This window comes from Coenobita brevimanus, chromosome 101 (genome assembly GCF_032717465.1).
Source record: "Coenobita brevimanus isolate Jiangsu-jjx chromosome 101, ASM3271746v2, whole genome shotgun sequence".
In the NCBI taxonomy this organism is placed as follows: Eukaryota; Metazoa; Arthropoda; class Malacostraca; order Decapoda; family Coenobitidae; genus Coenobita; species Coenobita brevimanus.
In genome coordinates, this window is record NC_137054.1 from 51,184,490 (window position 1) to 51,210,728 (window position 26,239).

General features: G+C 44.6%; 1 protein-coding gene across 1 annotated transcript in view; it reads right to left on the reverse strand.

The window, feature by feature from the left end:
* The window catches only part of LOC145414864 (PIH1 domain-containing protein 1-like), a 212,651-nt gene that overhangs the window by 17,200 nt on the left and 169,212 nt on the right, over positions 1–26,239 (reverse strand). The window contains exons 5-6 of the mRNA XM_080284286.1: positions 23,527–23,831; positions 22,868–23,008 (exon numbers count right to left, since the gene is read on the reverse strand). Coding sequence (XP_080140412.1) covers positions 22,868–23,008; positions 23,527–23,831 — 446 coding nt within the window. The remainder of the gene's footprint in view (positions 1–22,867; positions 23,009–23,526; positions 23,832–26,239) is intronic.

Sequence of the window (26,239 nt, forward strand, 5' to 3'; positions counted from 1 at the left end):
ACAGGTGACATGGGAGATGGGGATCAGCTAGAGGTTAGGTCCAGCACAACGGGACAAGCACATCCTCGGTGGGAGGAGACCCTGGAAGTTTCTCTGCTGGTTGAAGGTGGGGAGATGCTCTGCTAGCTGAAGGCTGGGGTAATGCTCTGCTTGTTGAGGGCTGGGGAGATCCTTTGTGACTTGCTGGCATGGTGGGGGTCTGTTTTTAGAAGGCAGTGATTGTAGTCTGCCTGGCTGCCCTCTTCTTCTCCTCCAGCATCATCCTGTACACCTTCATCCCCTTCTCGAGCCAACCAGCTGCATCCCTACTTCGTCCTGGGAGGAAGTCATGCGTGCGCATAAACTCAATAATCTCGTCCAGTGCGAGATCTGAATATAACTGGATCGGTATATTCGGATCTCGCACTTCTGGGATGACCTCCTCCTCTTCTGCCTCCTGGCATGCTCGCTGGATCTCCATATTGAGGAGCTCTTCAATGCTGAGCTCCTCCCTGTGGCTCTCGAGAACATCCTCCACGTCATCATTGTCGATCTCCCTGAAGCCCGCCTCGTGCGATAATTGCACAATGTCCTGGCACACACGCTGCACAGGCGGAGCTTATATGCCCTTGGGGAAGCCGGTGAAGCAGTGGATGCACTCTGGCCACAGCTTCCACCACACATCGTTCATGGTGGCCTGGCTAACCTCATGCCATGCAGCAGCGATATTCTCTAGGGTGTGGTGTATGTTGTAGCCCTTCCAAAACTGCTGCACTGTTGTCCTGTCATCACTGTCACAGGCCCATACCAACTGCTGCCTAGTGCAGTAGAGATAATGTTCCTTAACTCCTAAAGTACTAAGCTCGTCAATCGAGTTTTTGACGCAATTTCTTAAAAGGACGAGCAACGCTGATTGTGCAACATCCACAAATAACTGGCGGCAGTTGGCTCCACCCTGGCTGTGAAGTACATGGCTTCTAACCAATCAGAACTAAGTGTTGGATACACCGGAGGGGGGACCCAGGCCCGTACCTGGGTGGTGGGGGGTGTATCCCCCACCTCCCTCTCATCACGTCCCTCTACCCCACTACCTTGTTATTACCCTACCTCCCACCATTCTTACCACCAACACCACCCCTCCCACACCCTCCTCATGCATCCCCTCTCCTCCCATGTGGATCCCCCCCCAGTCATCTGGGGGGAGGGTATTTCCCCCCTACCCTCCCTCCATGTCCCTGTACTCCACTGGGGCCCTTCCTTTGTGTCTTGTGGTGGTCTCCTCCCATCCCTCCATCCCCATACACTCCCTCCTGGCCTTACCACCTCCCCCCACCCCCAACCCCTAGCACGCAGTATCATTACCTCCCCGGCCTCAAATATTTTGCGTATTTTTTATGCTTTATGACGCGTGTTTTTGAATCATTACCTGTAATTTATTCGTGTCTTTGCATACAGATAAGCACACCACAATTATTTTTGCTGTCTTTATTTGAAACCCACTCAAAAAAGAAATTTTACTTTATGCCGATGCATGCAAGCATGTTGGAGCCTTCAAAAACAAAACGAAATGAAAACTAGCTAGATTTGACAGCTGGGAGGGGAGGTTAGGCAAGGGGAGGGGAGGGGATTGGAGGTATGGGGAAGGAAGGATAATTATTACTATTTATCATATTTTTACTGGGGGGTTCAAGACCATTTTCCCTTGCTAGATTTGACAGCTCAGCAAGGAGGGGAGGGAAGGGGAGGGGAGGGGAGGTATGGGAAGAGGAGAAGAGGGGTGGATTATTTTTACAATTTATTATATTTATTTGGGGGATTTGTCACCATTTTATTTTTTCTAAGTACATTACAATGGTTTATACCATCTATACACACACACACACACACACACACACACAAAAAAATATTGATTTTGGTGATTTTTGTACGTATTTTTGTGAAGAAAACAGGTGCGAGCGGCGTATTTTCTTTCTCGCCGGGGCCATGACGGGTATTATTATCAACTTTGACAGGCAATAGCTCGGTAACTATTGGGTCTAGGAGGGAGGGTGGGATTTGCGTTTTCAGGTGTGTAAATTCAAGCTCTATACATCGGGCACAAAACTTTTAACCATTGAGAAAGTCGAAAAATAGGCCTGTTTTTGCATCCTGGGGGGTAGTCGAGGCTGGAGAATTGAGTACCCTAGGGGTTAAAGGGAGCGATCGTCCCTTGGTCCATCAGCTGCAACAAGACGTGGTGTTGGTGGGCAGAACACCACCTCAATATTGCTGGTCCGTTCCTTCATCGCAAGAAGGTGGCTAGGCGTGTTGTCTACCGCCATGAGAAATCTGTTCGTCAAATTCTCCCACGAGGCATACCTCTTCAGCACACGAGAGAAGTACGAGTGGAAATAGGACGAACGGATATTGGAAGTCAGTCAGGCCTTCTTGTCTGACTTCCAGATCATCTCATGATTCTCTTTAACATATTCCACCAGAGCCCTGGGGTTCTCAGAGTGGTAGACAAGGAATGGCTTCAACTTGCGGTCGCAATCGGCATTGCCCTGCAGCAGGAGCGTCAGCCAGTCCTTCAAGGGCTTGAATCCTCGTGCAGACTTTTCTTCCGTTGTAAGATATGTCTTGGAGGACATTCTCTTCCAAAAGAGCCCAGTCTCGTCAAAATTCAAGACCTGCTTCGCACTGTAGCCACCCTCCTCGACGATAAGTTTCAGTTTGTCAGGAAACGCCGCCGCTGCCACCGTATCTGCACTCCCCGCCTCACCGCACATCGTCACATGGTGGAGATTAGCTCACCCTTGAACCGGTCAAATCACCCATGGCTTGCCTTAAAGGTCTCGCTTTCAAGATCCCACCTGACCTTTATTTCATCCCATGGTGAGAGAGCTGTAGTGCGCATAATTGCCTGGCTCATGGGTGCCTTGTGCTGGTTCTGATCCTCCACCCATATGTGCTGCATCCGCTCCAGCTCCTCCATCACAGGCTGTCGCTGGTGGGTGATACAGGAGGTGGATAAGGTTGCAACCTCCCCAGCGGCAGCCTTAATGGCCTTTTTCTTGCTGATGGTGGAAACAGTCAACTGGGCCCATGGAGAGCCGATGCGATACCACACGCACCTTCACCTTTGTCGTGGCACTTGAGAATTTCTAGTTTTACCTCTAATGACACTGACTTACGCACATGCTTCGCAAGAACATCACCAGCACCAACATTAGCAGGCTGCTTACCACCCTAACTAGGGCCTCCACTAGCATCAACACTGGCTCCAACACATGCAGCACCCTTATCAGACATTGTCACACTTATTTAGGCCAAAAATCACACAATATTGCACTCCACACACAATTAGTATCACTGCTCTACTCACGGCACTGCTCGTACAGTTATGATGCACTATGATAGCAGCTTGCGTAAAGTTGGTGGTGCAGCACGGTGCGTGGTGGGAGAGCATAAGCAAGTTCCTCACTCAGAGATGACTGGTGCAAGAAGAACGATATGGGTGAGCGCGAGGTGACTGATGGCTGCGGGGCCTGTGTGAGCATTTCTGTGCATCCTGGGAGGCAGGTGGGCTCAGTTGGCTGCAGGAATGCGCACAATTCAAAATTTCAGCCTGTCGCCTGTGGACGCGACGTCAGAGGGCCCATCATTAAACCGGGGCTCTGCCATCGAGTAACAGAGTGTGGTGGTATTTGTACCCCCATCACTAAGCCGAGGTATCACATCTAGGGGTATCGTATATCGGGGTATTACTGTACTTAAAGAGCGGGTGGTGAAGATGAGGACCTATGCACCTAGAATGAAAATATGGAAATTGAAAACCAAGCTGCCTTCTATCTACATAGATTTGGGTAGAGTGGTGGCAGAACAGGGAGCTGTTGACAGAAGTGTTAATGAACAGTGCAGAGCTCTCAAGAACAATCCTCTTAGAGTTACTGATTCTGTGTGTGAATGGACAAGGGGAACTCCATGACATAAGGTAACATGGTGGTAGGATAACGGTGTATAAGTCGTAGTTATTGAGAAAAAAAAAAGGTTTTTCTGGGAATGGAAATGAAGTGGGAATGGAAAAGAGGAATACTGTGCTTGGCTGCCAAGTGTACGGCTAAAAAAGATTTTGCCCTGTATATTCACAAGCTCCAGCAACTAGAAATGTCAATGATTAGGTGGATAGTTAGTGCATCCTTGAATGTGAGACCTGAAGGAGCTAGGGTTATGATGGAAGAGTGAGAGGAAGGATGAGACTGTAGTGGGTCATTCCATCGTAAGGAACGTTACATTTGGAGATAAGTTATTGAATTACTCCTAGTTATATCTGCAAAAGTATGCAATATAAACAAATGGCTTTTGCAAGGTATATTACCAAAACTTCACACCACATCATACCACAGTCAGATTGTTCATAAGTTTTAATGTTGATGTTACATAGATTTTCAAAAGTTGCGCGAGGAACGTTACCGCGATGCTACCCCCTCTTGTACTTTGCATAAGCACTTTCAATAAGTCTTTGATTCAATCAAGAAGTGCATCATATCATAATGTGTCAATAGATAAGGATCATTACCATACTCAACAAATCTGATTATTCCTAATAACTGTTGTGCCGTTAAGGAAAATTTGACCGTCATACATGTTACCGGAAAAGTGAAAAACATTACTTGTGCGATATTTATTGAAATAGTGTATGATTATATAATCAACTCTTATTACGGTTACAGCAACTGTATCACAAACATTAACAAAATGTGCACTGATGTGAAACGTACATGATAAACTTTACATAATAAACTAATCAGAGAGTGGTTGGTAGGGGGCACTCATCATCCACTCACTCAATGTAGTGCTGCTCTTGGGTGCCTGCCCCTTCTCTTCCTTCTTACTTTCCATCTTTCCTCTTCTTTCTTTCCTCTTCCTTCTGTCTACGGGTGACTCTACACACTAAGCGACAATCCAAATGGTTTCATGACAAGCCAAATAGTTTCCTGTACACCAGGAAAAACTATTTCCAACGCTGGGTGGTAACTGTATAACCAAATTATGGGGCCTGGTGGTTTAGTGGGCAATTACGGTGCTTCAATCAGATTGAGCTGGTGCAGGTTTATATGCATGGGATGGTTAGGGTTTATTGTTCACATAATGCCACTCAGGGATAAGTGAGGCAGGTCACTCTCATCTTAACCCCTTAAACGCGGATCGTCGCGTTTGCAATTCTAGTAAATTTTGAATAACCGCGGGCAAGCAGGCTCCAGCTGGTATTGTCTATCAGTACCACCACCCTCTAGCTACAACTAGCATACTTTACCTTTGTACTACTGACCTCAGTTGTTGCCAAGTATCGCGTTTTCCCCCCCATCCCCCCCCCCCCACGGCCCGGCCAGCCTGGCTGTGATACATGGCAGCGCTCTGAGCGCTCAGAACTGTAAATCTGCGCTCTCCTCTCACAAGCAGTTTATGATACTAGGAAACGCTTGTTTCCCCAGTTGTAACACTAGCTTTTTTTCTCACGGTTTGCCCCTGTTTTGTCAGTTTACTGCAGGCTTTCAAAGTGACATTATGGCGAGTTCTAGCTCTTCCCAGTCAGTGCAAGCGGCCGACAGGAACGAGAATAAAGTGGCGGGCGTAAGGCAGAATAAAAAGCGCGCCGTGGTGATCTTTTGGAAAGTAATATGATTGAAAATAATGTAGTATACATGTTTTTAGCTGTGAAAATGGAAATGTTTGTTGAGTGACGGGAAGACCGCCGCCACAGTGCATGTTGGCCGTACGCTCTGTTGATTTTAGCTGTATTTTCAGTGCTTATTGTACAAATACAGATTCCTAACTACCTTTACGTTGTAGTATAAAGTTTACTGCGACAGAATGAGGCTGTGGTAGAGGGGAAACCGGGTTGCTGGAGGTGTGAAAGTGAAGATTTGGTTACCCAACTTTGCAAGTCTCCGCAAGTCCTTGGGTAGTCCACGAAGGCTCAACACCTATCTCTGGAGAAAGCTGAATGTAAGTACTATCTGCCATACCAAGTATAATGTTCTAGGGTTAATCTCTGATTTTTGGCGAATATTTTCCTACAGGTACTCAGACCGCGATACAACCCCGCCACTCGGGGGGAACGACTGTAAACAACCGCGTTTAAGGGGTTAAATGTCAGGACCAACTTGCCTAACCCCAGGCTCCTACACTCATGTGGAAAGATTGGATTAGATGATGAATGAATGAATGAACTAACCTGAAGACAATTCTTGTTTAAGTGACATCAGCAATATGACATCAACACAGACTAGTTGATCGAGGAGGGAAAAGCCATCCCTTTGAATGTATGTACCATTCTTGATAAATAAGGTGTTGGCAAAGCCTGCACAACTATCACATCTCTGTCTGGGTTGTCATGGAAATGAAACTGAGGATGACCCATTCTGCTGATGCCCCCTTTTCCAAGGTAATTAACTTTGATCATGCCTTCTTCAGGCACTGACTCAATGACTGCAGTTCATAATGTTTAGACAACTTCTTGGTTGTATAATGAACCAGTACAGTCATGGACACTAATAAGGGGACAGGGAAGTCTGCCACCAGAGGGCAGGTTAATCGCACATGTCCACCCCCCACCTCCCTCTCCCTACCCCCACAAAACCACTGATTTGTTAGGCAGATGGATCAGAGATCTGAAGCATTGCTCTCTCATGTTTTGCTGCATGTAATATTGGTATAATTAATTCTAGGTGTATTATTACCCATATACATCCACCTTCAGTTCAGTGAGATGTAATTATACTGAGGATTTAACAGATTTCAACAGAATGAATGTATAGCATTTTATTCCAGATATTTATTCATCTTTTCAATGTTATACTAAAATCTAAATAACAGTGACAAGTTATATGACTACTAGCCCTAAAATTCCCACTCCTGCCTTCTCATGTGGGGAGCCACATATCCACCCATCCACCTGCTCACTCAGTACAGCCAACACTCAACCATCCCAGCCACCTGTGCGACCCACCAAGCACACTGACCTTGGCCATCTACCCTCCCCACCCATGAATGCCATCCACCAAGCTCATCTAACAATGCCACCCAACACATCTACCCATTCACCTACCCACCCTGAAACCACCCACCCACCCATGCAGAGCACGCCAGCTACACAATCTTCTCAGCCATGCTGGTGACCCACCATGTCACCAGACACCCTGGTGACCCACACAATCTGAAGACCAATTTTGCCCACTAACCCTGGTCATCCAGCCTGCTCACCCAACAATGCCATCCATCACATCAACCCACCCAGCCCTCCCACTGTGTCCACCCATCTCTCCCTAAATTCAGTGTAACTGCAGTGATTTCTTGTCTAAAGCTGTGTGTGAGAAACATTACAATTTTTTCCTGTAACGTTCCTCATGCTATGCATGTAACTTGTGTGACAGAGCATATGGCTTATCAGAGTCTCTGATAAGATATTGCATGGCTACATTAGTAAGGTACTACGATGCCAATTAATCATATAAAGTAATGTTAGTTTTCTCCAATTCATAAGCTGTGTGAGGGAATAATGTTAAAAAAAATGTCACACACATTACTCCTGAAGGACTTCCACTTCAAAGTTGTGCCACAGTCTCACCACAAAATATATGCACACAGTTGTAGTAACAATTACAACCCCTATTGATGCTATTTCAATAAAAGCCAATGACAGCATTCCAGACAAATACATACTCGGGTCAATGATGATAAGAAAATCACCAATTTCAGCATGAATTTTTCTTCAGTGACCATCATCCACTCGATGTAGTGCTGCCTACTTCTTCCTTAGCCTTTATCATTCTTTATCTGCACCTACCGTCCTCTCTTCCTACTTCACACATCTTCCCTGTCACTTCTTATTGCTTTTCTTTCCTTTACAGGTGGCTTTACATTAAGTGACAAGCCTAATGGTTTCCTGTAAGTCAAGAAACCATTTACAATGCTGGGTGGTAACCACATAACCAAACCATACGTGCTCCCTACGTGTCAATAAGTGAGTTGGTGGAGGGTTAGTGTCCCTCCCTGTAAAACAACTAACTCAAAGTCAAATGGCCACCCCTTATGGGATTATGGCATCTGGCAAGATAGATAGATAGATAGACGTGGTACGACATTTTTTGAGGACTCACTCTCCATAGACAGTTTAAAACTTTTTGGGTCCAGACTCAAAAAGTTCAATGTTTAAGTTTTAAAATGACCAATCCATCCATCACCCAATCCTATGCCACCCCATGAGAAGCATAGGAGCTAGGGGCTTGGCTGGTTAGTCCTGACATTTAAAATAAGAGTAACCAGCCTCGCTCATCCCTGAGTGGTAATAAGCGAGCAATAAACCCCAACCACCCCATGGACATACAGTAAAAGTCCAATTACAGTAAAACCTCGATTTAACAGCATCCTAGGGGGCCCTGAGCATGCCGAAAAAAATGAAATTCCGTTAGATTGGGGCTTACACCTATCAATACCCCCAGAACTCACGCTAACACATTTTAAAAATTTTTAAGCATATAAACATGTGCAGACATACAAAATCAATAAAAAAAATTATATTTAGAACAAAAGAAAGCAGGTAGGTGTGGTGCTATACTGTAGTAAAGTACTGTACAGTAATCCTGGTAAGTACAGTACAGTAATCCAGGTAAGTTAGGTGGCAGGTTGGAGTAAAATACTGTAGATGGCACTACGTAAATAAGTTCACTAAGTTATGAAGTCTATAACACTAGTTCTTAAATCTAACCTTACATGCTAATTTTTTTCACTTTGGGGTCAGGCTAGGTGGGAGGATGACTGGGTGAGCATAAACATACCCAGTTGGCGGGAAACTGCAAACAGATGATCGAGATGCATGTGACGCCCGCCACATTTGGATTTCTTTCTAATTTTTACCCAACTGGGGGGAATTTTAAAATTTTCTTTGCAAAAATATTCCTTGGGAGATTTGTGCCATTAGTTTGGGGTTGCCATTATAATGAATGCCGTTAAATTGAGGTTTTATTGTATTCGGTACCTACAGGACAGGGTCGATGCCGAGTAATCAGATTTGCCGAATAACTGAAAAACCTACCCACTCAGTACCTTATATGTACTGGTGAACACTGCCATCATTACTTACATTATTACAAATGTGTTTGGAGAGAGTACTGTAATGTATACTGTGTGATACTGTACAATACTGTAATCAATAGAGTACTGTACTATACCTGAATCTGAAAAATATCCAGTGCTCGTCAGAAGTATTGAGCGCCTATGTCAGGGCGCGCAATACTTTTGGCGAAAAAAGAATCACCCTTTTTTGGTACTAAAAATTGTGCCAGATGTTTGGGCCGCTAACATGACGTCACGGCAGCTTGAGGCCTTACTGCGCGCTGGTTGGCTGCCGCCTCAGTTGCCTATGGGCTGTGTGAGAGAGAGGAACTCCACCGCTCCTCCCTCTCTTCTTGCGCCATTTTTTACCTAGTGTCCCACAGTGTTTTGGCTTCGTCTCTTTGTTATGGTCCCTACCCATGAACTTTCGAGTGAAATCATATCACAGATCATTGCTCTAAAGGAGGCAGGCCACCCCACGAAGGAAATTAGTGATTTGGTTGGTGTGGCTCGATCGACAGTGCGGAGGTGGTGTGCCCGTTTTCGAGTGGAAAATAGTGGTGATGTTCCTACAAAGAAACCGCGGTCTGGTAGGCCCAGGAAAACTTCCCCGAGGTCTGTTAATGTGTTAAAACGTGCAGTGGAGTCTAATCCTCGTGTGAGTGCAAGGAAAATTAAGGAGAGCAACCCGGAAGTGTTTGGTGAGGTTTCAGTGCACACGGTGTCTCGAAGAGTCCATGAACTTGGTTACACAAGTCACAGGCCTGTGAGATAGACTCTTCTTACATGTTACCAGTGACTTCGTAGGCTTGCCTTTGCTAACAAGTACCTTAACTGGGGTGAGGACCAATGGTTGTCAGTGTTGTGGTCTGATGAGGCAACGTTTAGTGTCACCTGTAATCGAGAAGCGCGCGTGTACCGGCGCAAAGGTAGTGAACCGCTTGACCCCCGTTATGTGGGGAGCACAGTTAAACATCCCGATTAACTAATGGTATAGGGTTGTTTCTCTGGAAAGGGTTTGGGGAAGCTTGTTGTGCTTCCCAAGAACTGCAGAGTGAATCAGGACGTTTACCTGGAGCTTCTTCGTGATCATTTACCTGTGTCCTTCGAGCTCACAGTTGCACAAGTGTTTCAGCAGGACAGTGCACCTACTCATAAAGCCAAATCGGTCACCAACTGGCTTCGTGACTGCAAGGTCTCCTTCATGAAAGACTGGCCAGGCAATAGCCCAGACCTCAACCCGACAGGAAACTTCTGGTACCTCGTAAAGAAGAATCCCCAAGGAAAGGACGTGAGCTCTCTGCCTAAGCTGGAAGCAACCATTCGTGAGTTCTGGGCAAAAATACTGGTACCTCGTAAAGAAGAATCTCCAAGGGAAGGACGTGAGCTCTCTGCCTAAGCTGGAAGCAGCCATTCGTGAGTTCTGGGCAAAAATACCACCCCAGCACCTGAGGAACCTCACCCTTTCACCTCCACGACGTCTCAGGTCCATGAAGAAGAGCAAAGGATACCCTACCAAGCATTAAAGGTAAATACAATGCATTATTTACATATTTCTTCAATGCCGAAAGGTTTGTTTTGTAGGAGGGACGCAGGGCGCTCGATACTTCTGACGAGCACTGTAGAACTTAGTAAACATATACAAGTGTAATGGCACAGTATGCCTACAAGTCACAGATAACAACTCCTGGACTGCCGAGATGATTCAGAATACAGTATTACCTATCCACTTGGTACCATTTATGTATTAGTGAACACTGTTAACACTACTTATATTAATACAAATGTGTTTGGAGAGAAACTAAATGGACAGGTGAGTGTGAGAGAATGGGAGTATGGATGGGGTATATGTGCGGAAGTAGGTGAGAATGAGAGGGCAAAAGAAGGAAGGTGCATTGTTGTAACAGATAGGAGAATATAAGAGAGTATGGATCAGTTGGCTCAGGGATTATGTGGGTCAGATTGAAAGCTGGACTACAAATGTGGGTGATTGTGTGCATGTATGCACCAATGCAAAATTGTGCAAGCAGAGTGAGAGAAGAGTTCTGGACAAATGTGGAAGCATGTATGGGAAAGTTTGAAAGGAATGAGTGATTTTTATTGGAGATACGAATGAAAAAGTAGGGAATGTGAAGGTGGATGGAGTAGTTGGTGAGTGGGGTGTGCCTGCAGAGAAGGATGAGAATGACAGTGCTTCAGTGGACATTTGTGCCAGGAGGGGGTTGGTGATACCTAATACCCTCTTCAGGCACAAAATGATCCATAGGTATACGTGGTAAGTGATGAGAAGGGTGGGTGTTGATCTGAATGAAAGGAAGGCAATGACTGATTATGTGTGTGTGGATGAAAAGATGAGATGGTGTGTAAGGGATGCAAGAGTATACAGAGGTCGGGGGAGTGGACTTTTGGACCACCACATGGTGGTGGTCAGAATCAAAGTCCAAACGAAATGGAGAAATAGAAGAAGGGAAGGACAGTAGGATATAGCTCATCATGATGGAAAAAAGGCAGAATATAAGAGGGAAGTGGAGGAGCGACTGGGTAAATATAGACTGGAGCAGATGGGGTACATGGAAGGTGTGTGCAAGATATTCAAGAAGAAATCTGTGCAGCATGTGAGGTGGTGTGTGGGATGAAGAGATGACGAAAGGGGTGCTGGGAACATCATGGTGGACTGAAGAGGTGAGAGAGGCTGTGGCACAAAAGAAGAAAACATATAGTGAGTGGATGAGAAACAGGGGCGTGGAAGAAGCTGAGAGATGGAAGAAAGAGTTATATGTAGGGAGGAAGAGAGAGGTGAAAAGAATAGTGAGAGAGAGTAAGAAGAGAGTGGATGAGGAATTTGGAAGGAAATTCAGTGTAAAGTGGAGGGACTGTAAGAAAATGTTCTGGAAAGAGGTAAAGAGAGTTAGACAGGGTGCCAAAGAAGTTAGTTGGGGAGTGAAAGATAAAAATGGTAATTACTAGTGGAGATGGGAGATAAAGTGAGCAGATGGAGAGAACACTTTAAGAAATTGTTGAACGTAGAGAATGAAAGTAATGTGAGTATAAGTGGCTGGAGAATGGCTGGGAGAAGGAGAGATGTAAGATGAAAGGAAGAAATCAGTAGGATGGAAGTTGTGAAAGTGATGAAGAAAGTCAATATGGAGAAAGCACCAGGAATTGATGGAGTGTGTAGTGACATTCTGAAGCATGGGGGAGAGATAATAGTAGAATGGATGTGGAAGATATGGAGATTGGCCTGCAAGGAAGGTAGAGTCCCGGAAGATTGGAAGTCAGGTATAATTATTCCCCTGTACAGAGGAAAAGGGGAAAAAGAAGTGTGTGGTAATCATAGGGGCATTTGTCATCTTAGTGCAACAGGAAAAGTATATAGTAAGATACTTCCTGATATAGTTAGGGAAATAACAAAGGAGTTAGTTGGAGAAGAACAGGGAGGGTTTAGGAATGAAAAAGGTTGTGTATATCGGATATTCATTCTTAGACCTTTAGCGGAAAAGTTTCTAGAGAAGGGAAAGAAGTTGTATGAGGCCTCCATGGATTTGGAGAAAGCATATGACAGGCTGGATAGACATGGATTGTGGAAATTATTAAGAATATAAGGAGCAGATGGGAAGCTGTTGAAGGCCGTGAGGAGTATGTATGAGGGTGCTAAGGCTGCAGTGTGTTTGGATAGCGAACTGAGTGAATTATTCTATTTGAAGGTTGGATTGAAACAAGGATGTGTCATGTCTCCATGGTTGTTCAATCTGTATATGGTTGGGGTTATAAAAGTGATACAAGGTAGGGCAGTGGATGTTGGAGCGACTCGAATGAGATAGGGCAGTGTTTGGAAACTCCCTGTACAGTACTGTTGTTTGCAGATGATACTGTGTTGTTAAGTGAAGACAAAGGGGAGCTGCAAGGCTTGGTGGATGAGTTTGGGAGAGTGTGTAAGAAATGGAATCTAAAGGTGAATATAGGGAAGAGTAAAAGTATGGTCTTTGAGAGATGTGAAGTCAGTGAATGTACAGTGAGGTTGGATGAGAAGGAAATGGAAAATGTGAGTGCATTTAAGAACTTGGATAGTGTGATGAGTAAGGATGGAAACTTAGAGGGTGAAGTGCTTGAAAGGTAACAACAGGGAAGAAAGGTTGCTGGTTCCTTGTGAGCAGTGATAAGAAACAGGGAAGTGAGCATGGAAGCTACTACATGACAGTATTGTGATACCAACTCTAACAAATGGAAGTGAAGATTGGACCTTGTTGGAAGGACAGAAGTCACAAGTGAGAGCAGTGGAAATGAGTTATTTGAGAGGAGAATGTGCAGTCACATGGAGAGACAGGATGACCAATGAGGAAGTGAAAGAATGTTGTGGTGTGGATGTGGATGTGATAGGAAGTGTTAGGAGAAACACACTGAGGTGGTTTGGCCATGTGGAGAGGACAGAGAGTGAAAGACTTATGAAAAGAGTCTATGTGAGTGAGGTGGAGTGGGGGAGAGGGAGGAGAAGGCCAAGGATAAGATGGAGGGATGGAGTGGAGAGGTATATGAGAGAGGCTGGTGTGAGCTGGGAGCAGGGCAATGAAATGGCAGGGGACAGGGCGACATGGATGCGATTTGTTTGTGGCCACCCCTTATGGCTTTAAGGCGTCTGGCAATAGATAGACAGATAAGTAACAACTCCACAAAGTAGTGATTTCTCCCTAAAAAAAAACAGTTGGAAGAATACAGAAAATAAACTGGAGGAATATGAAATGAATTGGTAAGGTCTTTCTGCTGAAAGTTAATCATACATTTAGCACTTATTCTTTTTTTTATTTTTGTGTTTATATGTAAAAGAGGGAGTATTGATGCAAAACATGAGGTACTCCATTAACCCCTTCATAACCCCCGGCGTGGAACAACCCCTTACATTACCGGTGACAGTGATGTCAAGTTAGCATGAGCTATAAAAAAATTGTGAACAATTATGGAAAGGGAAAGGTCACTGGCATGTTTACACGACTTGACGCTACCATCCTATGCAGTCAGACAGTCGCTTAGTTTCAGATGTTTTCACCCATATGGCACATGAACAGTAATTTTATCAATTCTTCCATTAACCATAGCGATTCATAGGATGCGTTTAGGAAGCTAAAAAAACACACTGCTCGGTGCACCAGATGATGCTTTTCACATCTTCAAGAAAAATACACTGATTTTAGAGCTCTTAAAAAATTGTTCCAGGGCCAGTCAAGGGTGCAAGCAAATTTCTGATCTCACGGCCATTGAGTGTTTAAGCCGTTAAGCCATACCTACTATTGTTTCCGGAGCAATGGAAAAAAAGCTTACTCTACGTACTCAAAGATGGATTTCATTTCCCAATTTCCCAACAGTAGGTTCATCCCTACGTGTCAAGTGGGGTTGGTGGAGGATTAGTGCCCCTCCCTGTAAAACAATTAACTCTAAGCCCTTGGCCACCCCGTGTGGGATACATGGCGTCTGGCAATGAATGAATGAATGAGGTTAGGTTAAGCTTGATGAAATTATTAGGCAGAGTTAAATTACGTTAGGTTAGGTTTAGTTAAAAACTTAGGACAGTCCCTTCCGCTATTATGCCGACGAATCAAACCAGAGTTGCACAGGCGAACATCTAAAAACAATGGGGAAATAGATTTAACAAGAAACGTTTATTTATGGACAGTGTACTACAGTATCAGTGGTTCATAGGATATGCTATTACTGGTCATTTTCATGAAAGCATCAAGAATTAGACAATTTCAAGAATCAGCGCGGGAATTTGGAATGTAACCTTTAATAACCCGCCCCGTCCCAACCGATTTTCCACCACTGACTCCCCCCAATCCCGGCCAATTTTGGATTTTTTTTTCTTTTTGCTCAAACCTCCGCTTTTGGTGAGAAACACCGAAAATTCATTGAGAAATCGCTCACCTGAGGTTTAAAATACTCGATAGAGGTAGCAGTACTCCTTACCTTACTGGGTTTTCTATCAGGCTGGCTCCAAAGAAAACGAGTTCTATGGGAGGGTAACTATTCCACACCACTCATAAACGGTATTTATTTATTTATTCGGTATGAATTTATATGTAGTATGAGAGTATATTGGTTTTCAAACAGTAATGTAGGCAATATAAGCATTGTTTCACTCACTAGCTCATTAACATACATGACCTTTTTTGGCGACATTACCTGATCATCATTTCTGACTGTTTCTTCCTCTAATGCTATGTAAACTTTGTCCTCCACATTGTCATCGATTGGGGAATCACTCTGGCCCTGAATGTCTTTATTGGCCAGGTCACTGGTAACAGGTGAATTGCCGAGACAATGGCGGTTGCGGGGGGTGGGGGTGGGGGGGGTCATCAAGGTAAGGCATTGTCCCTGCCTGGGATCTTGTAGAAGAAGGTGTCCCGTGTATACGTACCAAAAATCCCGCGCAAAAATTGAAAACTGTGCAAATTACGAACATTGCAACTGCACGACGTACCAGTACGTCGACGGGTCTAGCTGTGACAAAACGTTGTGATGAACCCATGCGTCAATGGGACGCCTCGGGTAAATATGAGAAGGGTCTGTACTATAAGATACAGTACAATACTGAAATCAATGCAGTACCGTACCTCAATCTGAAAAATACAGAAATTAGTAAATGTATACAAGTGCAATGACACAGTAAGCCTACAAGTCACAGGTAACACTTCCTGGACTTATGAGATGATTCGGAATATCTGGTGAACAAAGACTTTCGAAAAGGGAACTAGTTCTCAAAACTACCGAAACATCAGATCTTCTGAATAATCAGTTGCCGAATAATTGGGCTTTTACCGTGAACCTACACAGGCTCAGTCCAACTGCAGTGCCTAAATTACCCACTAAACAACCAGGCACCATAATTTGGTTATATGGTTACCACCCAGCATAGTAAATGGTTTGCTGGTGTGCAGGAAACCATTTGGCTTGTCACTCAGTGTTAAGTCACCCACAGCCAGACGGAAGAGGAGAGAGGGAAGGAAAGAAAGACAGAAAAGGGAGTGTAAAGCCAGTGGGAGGCAGAAGGAAGAGGAAAGAATGAAGAAAAGAGAGAAAGATGAGGAAGGAAGGAAGAGATGAAAGGGCAGACACCCAAAGCAGCACTACATCAAGTGAGTATATAATTTATATGTTTTTGATCAATTCTGAGATGGACACTAAAGGCTGACATTTGCTAGGAGTGACCCTAGTGTATTGGTGTTATGATGATGAAGGGCAGAATGAGATGGTCTGGGCATGTGGAGAGGATGAGGGATGACAATCAGGTGCAGAAAGTGAGAAGTGAAAACATTGGGGGTGGGGTTGTGAGAGGTGCGCGTGCACATGTGCACACACACACACACACACACACACACACACACACACACACACACACACACACACACACACAAGACCTAGGATGGGGACATACAGCATGACATCAGGGATATGAGACTGAACAGGGAGGCTGCCAGACATCGAGCAGCTTGCAAAGCCACCATTAGGTGACAATATCCAACTCAACCCTGATTCATCTTTAAACACACTTGGGGTTTCCTTCTCTCATAATTTATCTTGGAAACATCATATTACCTCTTGCAAAATCTGCTTCCAAGGAATTAGGTGTGCTATGCTGACTCTGTGCCTTCTTGATCCCTACACAGTTGTTGACTTTATCTATCTATCTATAGCCCGACGCCCTAATCCCGCAAAGGGTGGCCGCAGACAAAACGCCTCCAAGTCACTCTGTCACCCACCATTTGACTACCCTCCCCCCAACCCACCCCCCCTCCCTCATATACCTCTCAACTCCATCCCTCCACCTCATCCTCAGTCTACCCCTCCCTCTCCCTCCCTCCACCTCACCTACATACACCCTCTTAGTCAGTCTTTCATTCTCCATTCTCTCCACATGTCCAAACCACCTCAGTGTGGTTTTATTAGCCTCTGTGTAGAGTAAAACTCCCATGTGTGGGGAGGCTCCCCATACCCTGCTCTGCTCAACAAGGTGGAGTCAAAGGCTTTTCGTCTCGTTATCTCTCCTCCGCTTATTGGCTCCCTTCAACTTCTGTCTCTTCGCCTCACTGTTGCATCTTTATCTCTTTCCTATCACTACTTCTGTTGTCACTGCTCCATTGAACTGTCTGCTTGCATCCCTCCACCACTACAGCAGGTTCATATAAACTGTCTAGCAACAAACTCTCATCCCTTTCTTGTCCAGCTCTCTAATGCAAGAGTTAACCGTTACTCCCAGTCCCTCATGTATGCAACAGGAACTGTCTCCCTCTGTCTGTACTTCCTACTGCCTATTATCTCCAGTCTTTCAATCACAGTGTGTCCAGGCATCTTGAAATAAATGGATCTTGAATTTGACTCCGTTATCTTGTTTTTGTTTTTTCTTAGAGGGAACAATTTGCAGGCTCATGGGTTATGGTTCCTTCTTCCTTGAGTAAAAAAAAAAAAAGCTGGAGCCTTTAAAAAGGAAACAAAATGAACTCATTCATTCCTCATCTAATCCTGTGTTGTCCCATGAGTAGCAGAGGAGCCCTGGCCTAGGTAAGTTGGTCCTGACATTTAAGATGAGAGTGGCCAGCCTCACTCATCCCTGAGTGGCATTATGTGAGCAATAAACCCCAACCACCCCATGGATATAAACCTGCCAAGGCTCAATCTGATTGGAGCACCTTCATTTCCCATTAAACAATCAGACACCATAATTTGGTTATATGGTTACCACCCAGTGTAGTAAATGATTTCCTGGTGTACGGGAAACCATTTGGCTTGTTACTCAGTGTAGAGTCACAAAAAAAAAAAAAAAAAAAAAAAAAAAAAAAAAGAGGAAGGGAGGAAAGAAAGAAGAGAGGAAAGGGCAATCGCACGAGAGCAGCACTACATCGAGTGGATGCTAAGCATCCCCACCCAACTATGAACTGTAAATAAAGTGAATGATCTGTTTTGTTGTATTTATAACGGCTCCAACAACCTTGCATATATCGACCTTGGGCACCTAATGGCAGCTCTCCATGCTTCTTGATTTCTAGTGGCCTCACTATTCAGTGCCTCATACCTGAGGTCACACTCTATGACTATGTCCCAGGTCTTTTTCGGTCTGCGTCTAACAACTCCACCCCCAGCATTCAAGTTTCTCACTATCTGTACCCAATTTGTGTGTGTGTGTGTGTGTGTGTGTGTGGGGGGGGCATAGGGTTCATATACTGCACTCAAGGCCCAGTAGTCTTCTTACATACCATGCACCTCTACATGTCACCACTTCGGCGTTAACACCCACCATCCATATTGAATACATGCTAGAGCTGTCTCATAAAGGACTGGTGTACTGGTATTAATGGGGGTATATATTTTTACATGTCGGCGGGTCTTCTGGTAGATCGGTAAAGTCTGCTTTTATGAAATTCAAATCCTTAAACTGTTCCCTACCCCAGGAGAGATTTGAACCTGGGTCCGGTATGACTGCAGGCCACCTCTCTACCGACTGAGCCACCCTCTTCACATGCCCAGACATCTCAATCTACCTCTCCTCATCACAACACCAATACACTCCAGTCTCATCTTTCCTTACAACCCTTCCATCATAAACCCAGCCTCCCCAGGCCTAGCATTCATAAACGCACTGCACATCCACCAAATCACTGTCATTTCTGTGCCTACAAATATTCCCTTCCTTTACTGCCCAGGTTTCACTACCATACAGCATTACACTCCTAACACATCCTGCATACAAAGATTCTTTAGCAATGAGGGAGAGCCCTCTCAGTGTTAGGAAAGGCTATAGCTCCCTGAAGTTCTTACAACTACTCCTCACTCTAGCCACAATGCTAGCTCCAGTCCCACCACCAGCACATAACATGTCTCCCAAATAACAAAACTCCTCCACACACTCAAGAGACTCAAAAGCAAGATCAATCCTTTCACCCCTGAGAATCTCCACATGTTCTCTCTGACACACCACACACACGAAATCAGCATTATCTCTCAGTCTACTTCTAACACCACATCTCTTATGCACCCACTTATCACAAACACTGCACAAGATGGAATTACTTCCCACACCTTTGTGGCAAACCGCACATGGCCACTCTCCCCATTCTTTAACAGTACTGCCACCAGCCCTACATAGATCAATTATGTTTATCTGCATTTACTTTCAACCCCTTGTGCCCCATAACATCTCTCCACTTCCTAAATCTTTCCTTCATCTCCCTTTCATTTCCTGCAATCACCACCAAACCATCGGCATACAACATCTCCGACGGGAGACCACTTCGTCACGCAAGAAGGCTTCAAGCACCATGATAATCAATATGGGGCTAAACTGACTGCTGATGCACACCACCATCCAAGCAATCATCACTCAAATCTCCATTCACTGTTACCCAGGTGCAAGCACCCACATACATAGCCATAACCACTCTAACTGGGCACTCTTTGATCCCAGGCCTTCTCATTGCTTGTTTCACCACCTCCCAAAGGACTCTGTTGAAGGTCTTGTCTAAATAAACAAAAACAAAGTACAGATCCCTTTTCTTTCCTGTATATTTTCTCTAAAGCTGTCAACATAAATATGGCATCAATGGTCCCATTACCTGGCATAAACCCAAACTGCATCTTATCAATACCTGTATTCACTCTTTCTCTAATTATCCCTTCTAGAACTCTCTCCATTACTTTCAATATATGGTCCAAAAACTTTATGCCTTTATAAACTTCTCTTTCCAGGGCATCACCCTTCCCCCTGTACACATTTACAATCATGCTCCTCAGCCAGTCGTCCAGGGCAACACCACCCATCCATCCATCATCCAATCCTACGTTGCCCCATGAGGAACGTAGGAGCCCAGGGCTAAGCAAGTTGGTCCCAACATTTAAGATGAGAGTGACCACCCCCACTCATCCCTGGGTGGCATTAGGTGAGCAATAACCCTAACCATCCCTTGGACCTTCACCGGCTCAATCCGACTCGAACGTCGCAATTACTCACTAAACCACCAGGCGCCAAAATTTGGTTATGGGGATACCACCCAGCATAGCAAATGGTTTCCTGGTGTACAGGAAACCATTTGGCTTGTCACTCAGTGTAGAGTCACCCACAGGCAGAAAAAACAGGAAAGAATGAAGGAAAGAAAGACAGAAGAGGGAGTGTCAAGTCACCTGTACGCAGAAGGATGAGGAAAGAATGAAGTAAAGAAAGACAGAAGAGGAAGGAAGGAAAGGAGAGAGGAGAGGAAAGGGCAGACACCTGAGAGCAGCACTACAGTGAGTGAGTGGATGGTGAGCGCCCCCACCAAACCCAAATATAATCGTATTCATGAAATCGTTAACTAACCTCACTCCTGTATCTCCATGGCCTTCAGCAGTTCAGCAGTCAACCCAGACACATCACCTGCCTTCCCCAGCTGCATTCTGCCTATTGCCCTACTCACTGTAGCAGCATCAATCAAAGACCATGGGGCAAACAGTGGATCCACTGACTTCAATCCTTCCCTCTTCGAGGCAAACTCCTCATTCAGCAACCGGTTATAACACCCTCTCCAGGTGTCTTTAACATCCTTACTGTTCACCACTTCATTGCTATTTAGGTTATCCAGTAAAAGTCTCTGAGATTTAGATTTTGACCTGCATACTTCTTTTCCTGCCCTACACTTCGCAGCCAAGTGCTCCTCTTTGTTACCACCACTTTTCCATTCCCCAAAATGCCTTCTTTTCTCTTTAACAGATTCTACATCTTCAACCTTCCACCATGGTACTTTGTCTTGGGGGGGAGGAGGGATTGTTCTTGAGAGCCCTGTATTGTTCATTAACACTTCTGTCAACCGATACCTGTTCCACCACTCTACTCATTTCGCAACAGAAGGCATCCCTTACTGCTTGGTTTTTCGGCTTCCATATTTTCCTCCCAGGTGCATAGGTCCTCTTCATCATCATGTGCTCCTTAAGCACCGTTATCATATACTGTTCCAGTATCAGTAATATGTGTTGATGCACAAACTCCTCACTCCCTATAACTTTAACATCCCTCACCAACCTCCTATCAGTCCCCTTGACCAGGAAATAGTCTATTTGGTTACTATTTTCCCCAGACTTGTATGTAATCAACCTACTCTCTCTCTTCCTAAGTTACATGCAGCACACAACCATGTTCATTGCCTCCCCAAACTTCAGTATTCTTTCCCTTTCCACATTCCTTGTACCATTTCTGCATCCCCCATGTACTCCTTCATATCCTTGAGCTGCTTCACCTACATGACCATATAAGTCCCATTCCAAAACTACAATCTCATCATCTCGCATACAATTTACTACACATATCAAATTATCCCAGAATCCATTTTTCTACATCATCTAAGTCAGCCTGTGGAGCATATGTCTACATGAATAAAATTGTCAGCCTACCAAACAAACTTTTCACTATTATAATCCCTTCCTTCACCTTCATAACATTCATGACATATTTCACAAGCTTTTCCTTAACCAACACACCCATACCATCGTATCCATCTGCACCTTCCTGCCAAAATAACTTGTATCTACAATCCCTCCCTGCAATCATTCTGGTTGATCCACCCCTGTACTTAACCTCCTATACACAGCCAACATCCAACCACCTCCTGCTCATAGCCTCACCTACTTCCCCAACTCTACCCTTCAAACTACTCGTATTCCAAGATCCCACTCTGATCCTCTCGGGTAATTTAGTTTTCTCAGACTTGCGCTTTTTCTAATTGTTTTTTGTTACCTTGGCAAAATCAAATAAAGGCGAGAGACAGACCACAGGCCCCACCTACCTGCACAGTCCCAAGTCCAGGCTTGGGCTCTGGGACCCATAGCCCACCAGCTGTGACCAGTGGCTGTGGCAGTGGCCTTGGGGCACCCTCCCACAACATTCTATGCGGACACCCTCCAAGTGCGCCTTGGTACTGCAACTGCCCCGCCATTATGATGCACCCACTGATCAGGTAGCCTCCTGGGTGCTACTCCCGGGCATGGACCCCTCTCTATTGGCTGAAGCGGCAGCCTGGGAACAGCAGTACCCTGTCCCTCTAGCACAGATCCGAGCCCCATCCCACTCTGGTCCCCAAAACTATGCTAGCAGAGTCTGCATCAAGCTTCCCCTCAATAGGTCTGCTACTAGGTAGCAAGGACAAAGTTTTTTGGCTGCAAGCCCTTGCTGGCATCAACCCCTGTGATGTACTGGGGTAAATTGTATGATACGGAAAGTACATGCAGAGTAGTGCATGATACGCAGTAGTTAGAGAAAAGTGACTGGGAGAGTATGCTGGCCTACTGTCCATGTTAGTGTCACACTGAAAAGGTCAGCAAAGGGGGATGGTCATGATATTCTAAAGGCTAGTGAAACCAGAGCTCCAGGTGATCCTATCACCAGCATTCCCATCCCCCACCAGAGGTAGCACTTTGATCAGCTGGTGCGACAGCCTACTCCCTATTCTTGCACTTGTAATTTATTATCTGTTCTTATACATGTCTACAAAAGAGCTTTTTCTTCCAATATGCATAGACTGTGTGAGGACAACTGACAACACCTCCCAATGGCATGAAAAATAATATGGAAGTGAAGTTTTTGGAAATCAGCTGTTTGGATTTGGGGGTTTGCACTTTTTGTCGCATATGTTCCAGCAAACTCACCCTTTCTGGAAAAAACAAAGGGAGTGCTTGGCCTGAGAGAGGTATCAGCAGAAACAAGATACTAGAGCTGTCCTGACCTTGACAGGGTTTATGGTAGGAGCATTAACTCTCTCAGTCTCATATGATCTACTCAACTCACCCTTTCTGATGTAATGAAGTAAGCACTTGGCTTGGTATTGTCGAGGGAGACAGGCAAGAAGATGTCCAGCAGATGACGTCGTCCTTCAACCACCAACCGATCCTCCCCAATGCTCACCTCCACACCAGCACCAACACCAACCTGCCAATGAGATGGGCAAAGAGTTCTTACTACTATATGCAATATATGGTCCTTTCCCAGGTAAGATGATGGAATGCATTCCTGACTTATAACAAAAACTGCCAGAATTCTCACAAAACATCATCATCATCATCATGACTTTTTTCCCAATGGGTGAGGTAAAATGAGGAAGGAAGGGAATGCATGGAAAACTAATCAACAGCATGCTCAGTGAAATAGGCCAGACATTTATTCATACATCATTCAAGCCCATGGAATCCTGGCTCTATCTCATTCTCTGTTATGATAATGTGATATTCAGAATACAAGCCTAGAAGTAGTAGTTGTAACCTCCAGCTCATCTGAACATGAACCCAATGGACCACAGGAACCTAAAGTCGCTGCCAACCGTTCTCCTTTTTGGGAGGTGGGAGGCAATAACATGACATTTCTGCATCCAGGCAGGTCCTCTGTCTGGGTGCTTTGGCACTGCCACAGGAAGGCATCCACCTCCAGCGCCAAAATACACTCTAACTCACCTCAGTTGGCATTTCCACCTCAGCCACCAGCACCCCACTGCTCCCTTCCTCACCCTCAAACTCCCTCCGAAGGCTGAACTTGGGCTGCGTTTTTCGTGGTGTGGCCAGGGTATTTGTGGAGATTTCGGTAATGAAAGGGCGACTGGGGGAGGCAAAGGCAGGAGAGGGTGAGGCAGGGGAGGCAGGCAGGTCTTTGGGTGTCCACTTGCGGGTACTACTCAGCGGCTGCACTAATGGCAGAGTTGTTCGAATGATCTGTTCAGACAACTGCCCCATGTACTTTTTATTCTTCAGCACTATCCAACCTGCAAGCACATTCTAAATTAAAACTCTGAAGCCAAGTGATGTTCTTCTGTTTGCTCTTGCTGTTACAATACACATACTCTAACTTGGACCAAAAATTGCCATCTCTCAATCTTCAGAGCTCACTTGTAACAATAGTTTAATGCCAGAACATAATGCTGGCCACAAGGAAGTGCTATTGAAAGGATATGGAGCTGCAGTGCAGTCTTTTTCTGCTACTGAGCTATATGAAATAAACAGTAAAAAGACAACACTCTGGGACAAGTTAGGGTAAAATGAGTACATTAATCTCTCAGTTATTCAGCGAAATTCAGCCAAACCCCGTACCGGATATTGCAAAAACACCAGATATGGCATCGGTGCCCTGAACTGGCTATCTATTCAGCATTGAGGTGGATAATATGTCACCACCCAAAGCTATCCGTCTCGACCCTCTATCCTGAAAACTTTCTTATAATAATATCCATGAGTAAAAGATTAAAATCAAGCATAAAATACAATACAATATTGATACTGTATATATACTGTAGTACAGTAATACAATACATAATATAATCATACTCACCTAGTGCTGACACCACTGCCAAGGCCACAAACTCAGTCATCATGCAGAACTAGGGTACAGTAGTCAGAGTACTAGGGCACAGAGCACTGAGGGGCTGCAAGAAAAGTCACAGCACTACAGCAACAAGCGAGGCATGGGGGGGCCACAGGCTAAGTCAGAGCATTGGGGAGTAGCCACTGCATGGGCCACAAATGCATGAGGCACAAATAGCTCTGCACTATATGGCATCCAGTGGAGAGAATGGGAGGGCAACAGTTGGGTTGGTGTGACAGGTGGGCCGCTCCCGCAACGCATTACGATTGGATGGCGTGTGTTGCTGTGTTGTGGGGTGTGCCCATGCACCGACTGGGTCCCGTGTCTGAGCCATATGATACACATTACCACTGAAAAATGCATAGTACTGACAACTGCTCCCCATTTCTGAGCAGGATATTGCCTACTTTCACCAGATACTATTTTAATAAAGCCAATAGAAAGCACCAGATATTGCAATAGGCCAGATATTGTGATGACGGATGACTGAAAGAATACTGTATAGAGTCAGTTTTCATCTCACAGAATTGCACCACTCTCATAGCTTGACTACTACGTCATGGTTGCATGAAATTCAATAAGCCTTTGTTCTGAGACAGTGATGTGTCACCAACAATTTTTCATCCTTTTGTAGCTTATTTCACATAGGTCAATGGCAGAAAAGACAATACTGCAGCTCTACACCCTTTCCAAAGTACATCATTACTAGCATCATATTCTAACGTTAAAGTCTTGTTACAGCTCAACATTCAAGAGGGAGAGAAGGTGTTTTTAGGTCATTAGAGTAAAAAGAGAACCAGCACAGCCATATCATCCTTCCTAACGAACTGTATCTTATCAATTGAAAGGAGTTACAGATTTTTGTCAAGTGAATGCAACCAGACTATAGTGAAGGGTTAATGATGCTGTATGTACCCCAGACAACTGAATAAAATCAAGAGGAAATGGCAAGAATAAAATGAGATACAGCATATATATATATACATATATATATATATATATATATATATATATATAAATCTTATTCTATAACCTCTTCAATGGGCCTTACATAGATGGAAGACATTAGTTTCCTTGGTTACTGTATTCCTTTCAATTAAACTTGGCCTAAAAGTGGTATGTCCCATGTAACTATACTCTTTTCAATTAAACCTGGCCTAAAACTTGTACAGTATCCCTTCATCAGTGCTGAATTGTAACAACAGACACAAGAACACTGACCTAGTCGTGGGAAAGTGCAATGGAAAGGGTGTAAAGCCACGGTATAATCCTATTCTGTCATCAATCTACAGGAAATAAGTTATAAATGCTGAAAATCTCTGCCAAGTTGATACACCTACACCTCACACTCTCAGGAACTTTAAGTTTTCTATAAATTTCTGTGACGTGATCAGAGAGAAAAGAGCGAAGGCAGCCTCTGACTGCACAAAGGAAAACATTCCCATGGATTTTATTTGCCCCAGAAATTGGTTATACTGGTATACATTGTATACCACCATCATAGCTGATGTTTATAAGCTAATAAAAACATACAAAACGGGTGAGTAAAAGTACCAAAATGCAGTGAGAATAAACTAGTTCCACAGTGAAAACAGCTTCCGAACCTCCTAGCGCAAAATTATGCACACACTGTGCAAGAGCAAAGTATAAGTCTAGATGCAAAATTTCAAGGGCTTTCTCGTTGTGTTTTCAGAATTTCGATACAAGCAACAGTTTTCGAGTAAATAGCCAAAACTCGCATGCACCCCCCTCCCACACACATACACCACCAAAAGCCAAGAAACACTGATGATTTGACAGTGTTAGCCTTGT